The 9,568-nt window shown below is 42.3% G+C and overlaps 1 protein-coding gene across 1 annotated transcript in view; it reads right to left on the bottom strand.

Annotated features, from left to right (window-relative positions):
- Positions 1-4,231: 4,231 nt before the first annotated feature.
- The window catches only part of PRKAG2 (protein kinase, AMP-activated, gamma 2 non-catalytic subunit), a 37,818-nt gene continuing 32,481 nt past the window's right edge, over positions 4,232-9,568 (bottom strand). The window contains exons 11-12 of the mRNA XM_010294675.1: positions 7,981-8,074; positions 4,232-5,350 (exon numbers count right to left, since the gene is read on the bottom strand). Of these exons, the coding sequence (XP_010292977.1) occupies positions 5,319-5,350; positions 7,981-8,074 (126 nt within the window). The 3' untranslated portion in view covers positions 4,232-5,318. The remainder of the gene's footprint in view (positions 5,351-7,980; positions 8,075-9,568) is intronic.

The following is a 9,568-nucleotide window of genomic DNA, read 5'->3' as shown; positions in this document are numbered from 1 at the left end:
GTCTCGACTGGGCCACTTGAAATACAGGCAAACACAGAGCTTGCAGGGAACCCTGTCACTTCTCCATGCTCCAGGAGTTGGTGATAGTGCCAAGAGGCCTTTGGGAGCACTCCAGGATACTGCTACTCGGGCAGTGTTAAGCAGAGGTGAGAGGATCTGGATGGCAGTAAGGCATTTCTCCTGCCTAGCTGAAGTTCAAACACTTCCTGGAGCGCTCTGGTGCAGAGGGAGAGCGCACCCTTGGCTGTGGACATCTAATCTGGGCATTGTGTGTTACCGGAATAATCATGCTTTGGGCTGAACAGCTTCACACACTCACTAAGTGGCCCTTCACTGAAATGCTCTCCCCCTCCAGAATTTTAAGTGTGATGTTTGGGTTGTGATTTCACGGTACAGTGTTCCATAGCAGCGGTAGCATTATGGGTTAGGGCTTTGCCTGTGCATTCTCTGGTCCTACTCCAACTTCTTCATTTCTACAGGGTTTGCAAGTTACACGGTGAACTACAAAGGCATTCAGAGAACTTTGGGACAAGCAACATACACCATGCACCTATGCACTGGCTGTACTCCAGGCCTGCTTTGTATCTCTCTTCACCAGATACTCCTTCAAATCAAATGTAGCCTTCGTATCAGTTCAGATGATAAATTACATTAATTTTATTGTAAATGTGTTAACAGACACGGTCAATGAATGCAACCCATCAGGTATGGCCTAGGTTGTGAAGGTGCCACAAGGGAGAACTGCAAGCCCCAGAGTATGTGTATGCAGGGGGATGGGGAACAGGCATTGAGGGAGGCAGAGAAAAGGGAACACGTCTGTCTTTAGTTGCCTATATCTGCTATTCTGTGATGGAGGAAAAAACACGATGAATTTCACGTAGTAAACATAACTCAACAGTCAAGTATTTTTATGGTAATACAGTACATACAAACCTATGAACACACTGCTACTCAGATGGCAAATGCAGAACTGCTCTAACTGGTACATTCAATTCCTGTAACAGCAATTACTAACGTAATTACCTGCTCTGTCCTTTGGCCGATCAGGACCTTCCTGAGGAGTTTTGTGAAGTGTGTCCAGTGTTTGCACTGGGCATCCTTCCACATGGACAGCACAGACCTTGCTGTCCACAGAGGTTACAAAGTACATTCAGTTCAATCTTACACTTGTTCCTACTCCCTCCTGCATTTTCACAATGATCCGATTTTCCAATATTCAGTTAGAAACACTGGCAAAATATTAGTTGAATCAAATTAAGGAACTAACTAGTTCAGTTCACAGAGGCTACTGACATCACAGGCTAATGCCATACATGCCCTGGCGTGCAGCTGGCAGGGACACACTCTACAGATCTTTTTTCCTAAAGGAGTGAGTTGATGTATGAGCACAGGTCCCCTCCTGCTGCCATTCACTGCAGTGGGCACAGGTCTGACTGCAATCATCGTAAAACAAATAGGGACTAAGCAAGCGACTTTCAAAAACGCATTTAAATTAAGATCTGAAGTTAAGAGTAAAGAGCAGTGTCTGCAGAACATTCTTTTCACATAATATGCATTATGAAGATACAAGGGCAGTATTATTCAGAACGTTATTTTCCTCTGGAAATTACCTCTAATAAGTGTTCAGTATGGGAGCATAAGGGGTGAAAGTTCATAGAAACGTTTGAAGTAAGCTGGCTTCTAAAACTGACTGAAGAACTCAGCGTGAGCAGTTGAAGAGCCTGCTGTGTGACAGGATGAAGCATGTGTGGTTTCACTTCTAGTTGGACCAAAACTGAAAGAGTCCAACTTACCCTACACTCTCTTGAAAGATGGCAAAGGGGTGTTCTCAAAGCAACGCGCAGTCTTGGAACCGCTTTGGTCAGATTCCTCTTGTCTGCTGTGAAGACAAGAGCTCAAACCTCGGGAAGCGAGGCTGGTTCTTTCTGTGTTACCCACACATTCCCAGCAGAATAATATTCTTTAGTAAAAGACAACGGATAGGCCTGAGACACAACAATTGCAGTTCAGTTCTCAGTAAACAGCAAATACTTACTGTCTGTGGGGGCTTAACAGATCTCAGATGTTTTCACCAAAAGGATTTCAGAAGTAAAACAGGAAAATGTTTTCATCAGTCAAGTGATTGATGTCAACAAAGGATAATTTTCCTAAGTTACTTCACAGCATCTCTAGACACTAAAAAATATCGAGGGCTGAAGTCTACTAAGAAACATTTTCTTTCACCTGAACAGCTACAAATGTCCAAAATAGGTAAAAACCAAACTTTATCTGCTCCCTTCCAAGACCAAGAAGCACTTCAGAATAATTATCTGTCACAGACAGCTCTTGCTGGGCAAGGAAATGCACAGGGAAGCACAGGAATCAATTGCCTGTTTTACAGTCCTGCTGGTTAAAACAGAACCCATTCCTACAGTGCCTCACAGCCCCAGGACAGAAGATCACCTACGCTACCGAACGTGCTTTCAGCAGCCACTGGGGAAGCTTCCTGCCATCTCCATTCGCAGCATGGTCGTCTGTGGAAAGCAAGGGAGCACCTGGGGCCGTTGTTGTGGTCTCAGATCTACAGGTACCGCTTGCCGCCTGTCCAGCAGGAAAAAGTGCAAGAACTTGAGTTTAATGACATGTTATTCATTCTTTTCTGTGGCTGCAGCCTCTCAGGAGCCCCATGAAGAGTCCTTTAGTTGCACTGTCACTGTAATCTGGTACATGCAGCAGTGCTGCTGAGTCACCCCTCCTTTCTCTACCCTCATTTACTTACTCCTGTCCCTCCCTTATGCTGGAACAAGCATTCTTCTAGCTCTGTAGTAAACCATTCTGTATTAAAAATGACATGATTCCTTTAGTTTTGCTTACTGCGTCAGCACTGGTACTTGTGAATTACAGAAAGTAAGGGTGGAAAGTCTCTGAATACAGTTTATCTCTGGGGAGGCTGCTTTCCATCATTTTGCTAGTCCTGCATCTACAACACGTGAACAGCACTTGTAATAATGTTAAAGTAGGGAGTCTGTACACGGTTGTGCAAAAACTGCAAATTCCTTCTGGCTTTCTGCATACTAATTTAGGCAGACAGGCCCAAAGCGGTCTGCATGGAACAGGGCCAGAAGACTTTGTGCCAAAAAATAAAGTATATCAAAAAGTACTTATCAGTGGTTTAATCCTAATCTTCAAAAATACCCTGAATGCAGGGCTGAAGAACATGCTCACATGGACTAGTGCTAGGTAGAAAGAGATCTCGCACTGCATTTAGGCATCCTAGAGGAGGGGCAAGTGCTGGAGCAACACCTGGGCTTTCACAAAGCTGCATCTATGCAGCCCAGAGAGGCAGTGGATGCCCCATCCCTGGAAACATCCCAGGTCAGGTTGGATGGGGCTCTGAGCAGCCTGATCAAGCTGCAGATGTCCCTGCTCACTGCACAGGGGTTGGACTAGATGGCCTTTAAAGGTCCCTTCCAACCCAAACTATTCCATGTGGCTTGGGTGGCATTTGTAGGTAGCACTGCTACCACTTACCCTTGATACAAAGTTCTCATCTACCACTAAGTATTCCCTCCACACACCCACAAAGAACGAGAGCCACTATTTTTAGTTTCTACCACTCCATCTCCCCAATAAATATCATCAGAGCTGTGCTGATGTCATCTCTGATGGCAGCAATCAGCACCAGGCCCTAAGGTTGCTGCTGTTAGGCCAAAACAGCAATTTCAGTTCAATTCAATACCATCCGGAACTGCAGGGAACAGAGTCAACATTTACCTAGTCAGAAAAGCTGCTGGAGGAGACAATGTTTTTCACAGAGTAAGAAAGTGAGATAAAGAGAACAGTTTCCATGATGTACTACAGGGATATATTTACACATGAAAGATACCAGTAAGAAGAAAATTTTCACATATTTAGTTCAAAATTTAAATTCTTATAGAAAGTAGAAATGTTCTGAAGAAAGTTTTTCATTACTATTAAAAACTTCGTGTTTTATAAGCAAACTGAAAACTGTTAACCTTTTACCTCAATTTTTATAAGTGGAAAAATAAGAGATCAATCTACTGCCATTATTCCAGTACAGTATTCAGGCTGGAAACGGAGCAAGAAGCACAGCCCGCATTATTCCATTAGCATAAGCTGCCTTTAAAGTCAAAGGAAGATAAGAATGCTTCTATACCTAGTTTACACTATTCAAAATGCACGTACATTTATACATGCAAAAGAATTTGTCAAGAACTGCTAAAAACAAATGGATGTTGTAGGGTTTAATTTCTTCCATCTACAAGAACCTGCAATTATAGAAGTCTCATCTTCAAACTTTACAGTACATTTACATTAGCAAATACCCCACAGCTTTCCCCAACTCCTCCACTTCTGTACAAATCATATACAATAAAAAGTTTCGGTTTTGTTGTACAAACATCATTTTACACTTTAATACAGATGAAAATACTGGTCTCCGGCACCTCATTTCCTTCATGGTGCCTGTGTATTACAGTGCAGAGCACTTTTGATCCATGCTTCTGGAATCTTCAGCTCAAGTACTACAGACTGATCAAGAGGCCACAGCTTCTGCAACTGCAAAGTTTTAAATAAGAAGAAAATCTACCACTTGTTTGTATAACAATCAACAGTTTATTAATGGATATGGTGAAATTTTAGCTATCCACCAAAGATGTGTAAAAAATTGTCATGAAAGTAAAAATAAATAAAGCTGTTTTTAAAATCAGTCTTGTTTTACATCTCTGTTCAGAATGCAACATTTAACACAAAACTGTCATTAAAGTTTTAAAGAAGTCTACCGATATTCAAATTACAGCTTTTATGACAAATCTAATGAGAACTGAAACTGATTTGGTTTTAGGTTTAAAGACTTTCACATTCAAATACAGTGTCTCGTTTAGCACAATACTTCCTTTGACAGTGATGGGCAACAGTGATGACATATTGCTGTATTTTGACATAAGGCACTATGATATGAATATGCCATACACTTGCCTTATGTCACATATATCCATTGCTGACCAGTGACTTCTGTCAAATACAAAATGAAAAAGTTTCCGAATACAGTGCATTTTAATGAAGGACATCATGTGAAGTCTTCCAGCAAATGTTTTGAAGACATTTTGAAATACAAGCCTACATTTTAACATAAGCTTTTGTCATGCTGCTTTTTTTGCGACATCACTGGGGGGAATAGACTCATCATCCATCACTAAGTCCCAATACACATTCTCAACCATCCTGCTCTGTTCTATTGCAGTCACTGTTCTTGAGACAAACTTGACCCAGAAACTTTGTTCAAACTTCTCCTACAAACGTGTATACATTCACGGCAGTCATTCACTTTCATTCTCCTTTTGTTTGGCACCTGTTAACAGAAGAGGACAGCACACGTGATTTCCTTATGCACATAGCACTTGGCTTCTAGAAAAGCACGGCTCATTCTCAATGCTGCAACTTTGACCGCGTTATCAGAATCTTAGTACTGGATACCATTTATAAAGAATATGCTGCAGGATTGCTAAATGCTGAGGTAAAACAGAGTGAGGAAGGCCTGGAGACCATTATTGCTTCTAACTTCACTGGCAATTCTGGGAAGTTACTAAAAGTCGCTTTGAAGATTCTCCCCAGCACAGAAACTTATTTAAAACAAAAAAAAAACCAACCAAAAAGCCACACCTCAAACCTGTCCATCTGCTTAGAAACCAAGCTTAGTCATCATAATAGCCTCAAAAAATGAAGTCCTGCTCGAGAATAAACTGTGTAAGAATTCAGTTTAACTACACTGTGTTGATGGACCCATTTTTCCTAGCTGAGGCAGATTTTGCTTACAGTAGGGATCTGAGAGACCTGTTCAGCAGGACTGAATAGCAACTTGCCTCTTCTCCAAGTACTCAAACTAGCCACATGCTGGGCAACGACTGAACCCTATGGTGAATTTGGCTTCAGCATCCAACTCTAGAGAGCAAGAATCTCTTGCCAGCAACCTGGAGTTACTACTTGTAATGTATAATCAAACACTGAAAAATTCATTAAACACATACAGTTTTCTTATCACAACTGATACTTTTTCCCCCTAACGTAGGCTGGTCTTAATTCCTGCCAGTCCATACATTTCCTTTCTAGTCTGTGAAGAGAAATGGACACTTTTAAGGCATGATTTATCTGGTCACTCTTAAGCATCCTCTTTAAGAGATGAATCACACTCCTGACTACAAACTAGATCCACATTGCAGACATCTTCACTTCATGAGACAAATCCCAATCTAAAAATCAGGCAGTTGCCTGTGGAACTGCAATCTACCACCTAACTGCTGCTAAAAAATGCTGTCCCTCACCTCATCTCTTCCAGTGGCGTAATCCTGCCCTCTCTGTTGCTCTAACTCCTGTACTCAGTACTAGACTCTTCTGTGAGCCCGTTTAGTGTGCCAAACTGACAAAACTCTGCAGCTTTTTTGCTGGCTCAGTTTCCTGTTAGATCAATGAGTTATGCAGCTCACAGAGGGATCTCATGAGCGTGGGTGCTGCCACACACTAAATGCCAGAAGCATGTGGCCCAGAGTATGGGAGCAGGAACTGCCCTTTTTAATTACAGAGCACTGTTAGATCAGCGCACAGAGTTGCAACTTAAGTGTTCATGTAATTCCAGTATAACAAAGCTCTTGGTTTGTCAGTACCCCGATTCATCTTTTCTGTCTTAACTTTCTTTCATTAACAGTAAGATCTACTCTCCTTGGATCCTTCTACCCTCCAGTCCTGGGGGAAACTATCTCCTCAGCCTGGAGAGGCACCTGTCTTTACATCTCCCTCTTAGGAGGGACATCTATCCCTCCATTCTCCTTCCAGGCAATGAGCCCATTTGACCCAGGCCTTTGGGCTGACTTCTCATACTCATCCATACCTTTCACAGAAAGCTGGGTTACTTGCTCTTCCAGGTCATTAAAAGGAACCAGATGCACTGACATAGTATGTCCAGCAGTATCACTGACTGCTTCTTTTCAGAGGGGTAATCTTACTGTTTTAAAAAGTGACATTAACTTTTTTTTTCAAATCTACAGAGGAGAAAGACTTTTCATTATCGTGTTATCTATCAGTGCAAGTAAGAAATCCCAGTTCAGCTCACATTTAGACTTTCTTCTTTGAAGGACATATCCACCTCTGTTTACTTAGTCTGATTTTTTTTTGAGGCAAAATTGTAATCATCAAGACAATTTTGGCTTCCTCACAAAGCCAAAAGAGGGTTTTCCTTTAGTTTTTGTGACACTGAAGTCATTTATGTAGTTGAAATGAAGTTACAATTAAGCACATAAAGCAGGTAAGTAACTTGGGCAAAACATAAAAAAAACAACAAAACAAAAAAACCCCAAACAACCCCCAAACCAACCCCCCTCAACCAACCAACATAAGAGTAGCAAAAATAAACTTATTGTTGGATACTCTTATTAAAAGGAACCCGATCACATTTAGTAATACACTAGAAATTTCTACTGGTGGTCTGGGGTGCTGTCTCTGACGTAGTTGTGCCAACCAAAACCCACAGCATAGCTGGACAACTGCAGGACTCCGAGGAGGTGGTTTTGCACAGCTAGTGGAAAGCACAGCTGCATCTGCACCAGGAGCACTTGGCCAGAGTACAGAAAAGCAGGAAGCTGGGGAAGGCTCCCTGTTGTAGATGTTGTCTATACATGCGACATTCAACTTCATCCCATTTTTCATCTTAAAACATCAATCAAGACCTTTTTTTCTAAAAGGAAGATAAATTAACAGCAATGACATTTATGAAGCTTCCACATGCATTCCTCAGTGAACAGAAGACTGACAGTTAATATTTTGTCAGCTTTTTCCTGAAGAGAAATGAAAAGTATAATTAAGAACTATGATTAAAACAGTTAAAAAAGTTGAAAACCAAAAGTTTGTCATTGTCAAATAAATTAAAAGCAGCAGGGTGTACACACTACCAAATGACTTATGGCAAAGGTCAGAAGGCAACGTCCATACCTGCTGGTGTGAGTACCAAAGCTTGTAGAATGTCAGAAAGGGAGATGATACCCACAATGCTATCTGCTTCATTCACTACCACCAAACGATGAACCTGCCAGGAGGGAAAATATTTTGAGATATATTTACCTGATTTAAAGTAATAGCTAAAGCAAAAAACCCCCAAACATCTTAGAGTAACACAGTATGAAGACAAGTAGAAAAAAAAAAGAATGGTTCAAAGTGTTAGCAATACCAATCTCACACAGCAACACAAACATGCTTGCCCTACATAAATGAAAACTAGTGCATGTTTAAAAAACACACAGCTATCTGACATGGCAACAAAATCAGATTTGATGTGACAGGTAAGCCAAGATCTAGGTCATTAAAATATTCCTGCTCTCAAAAAGTGGCACTCACATCAAACACTTTTCCCCAACTTACAGGCTCTGCCCAACTCAGCCTGCAATCTCAAAAAATAAGATACAGTAATAAAACAAGGCTACCTTCTGAAAATACTTTCTCAACAGGAAGGGGCACAGCACTAAAACTTGTTGTATATTGATCTGTCCAAGTTGGTTTTAACCTATTTTTTCCTCATAGGGCTACACAATTGAAACCGAGTGCCAGCTTGGTTTTAAAATCCTCATTTTGCATGAAGACAGAAAAAAATATTCAAATTATCTGTGCAAACTCACTGTAGAGTTAATAAACACAAGGACACAACTTGGAAGAAAGACTTGTCAACAGTATGACTGTATTTTTAAATAATGATCTTATCTCTACAAATCTATTCTAGGAATCATAGAATAGTTTGGGTTGGATGGGACCTTTAAAGTCGTCTAGTCCAACCCCCCTGCAATGAGCAGGGACATCTTCAACTACATCAGGTTGCTCAGAGCCCCGTCCAGCCTGACCTGGAATGTTGCCAGGGATGGGGCAGCTACCCCCTTTCGGGGCAACCTGTGCCAGGGTTTCACCACCCTCATGGTAAAAAAATTTCTTCCTTATCTCCAGGCTAAATCTACCTGCTTTTCATTTAAAACCATTATGCCTTGTGCTATCGCAACAGGCCCTGCTAAAAAGTCTGCCCCCATCAAGTACTGGCAGGCTGCAAGAAGGTCTGCCTGGAGCCTTCTCTTCTCCAGGCTGAACAACCCCAACTCTCTCAGCCTGTCCTCTCAGCAGAGCTGTTCCATCCCTCTGGCCATTTCTGTGGCCTCCTCTGGACCCGCTCCAACAGGCCCATGTCTTTCCTGAGCTGAGGGCTCCAGAGCTGGACGCAGCACTGCAGGTGGGGTCTCACCAGAGCACAGTAGAGGGGCAGAGTCCCCTCCCTCGACCTGCTGGCCACGCTGCTTTGGATGCAGCCCAGGATACAGCTGGCCTTCTGGGCTGCGAGTGCACATTGCTGGCTCATGCCCAGCTTCTCATCCACCAGGACCCCCAAGTCCTTCTTGTCAGGGCTGCTCTCAATCCCTTCGTCCCCCAGCCTGTATTGATACCGGGGGACCCTGCACTTGGCCTTGCTGAACCTCGTGAGATTCACATGGGCCCATTCGTCAAAACATTTTACAACACAAAGCTTTTGTCCTAACTGTAGGGA

This window comes from Phaethon lepturus, unplaced genomic scaffold (assembly GCF_000687285.1).
Source record: "Phaethon lepturus isolate BGI_N335 unplaced genomic scaffold, ASM68728v1 scaffold429, whole genome shotgun sequence".
NCBI lineage: Eukaryota > Metazoa > Chordata > Aves > Phaethontiformes > Phaethontidae > Phaethon > Phaethon lepturus.
Note: the sequence above shows the minus strand (reverse complement) of the source record. Positions and strands in the feature narration are given on the sequence as shown.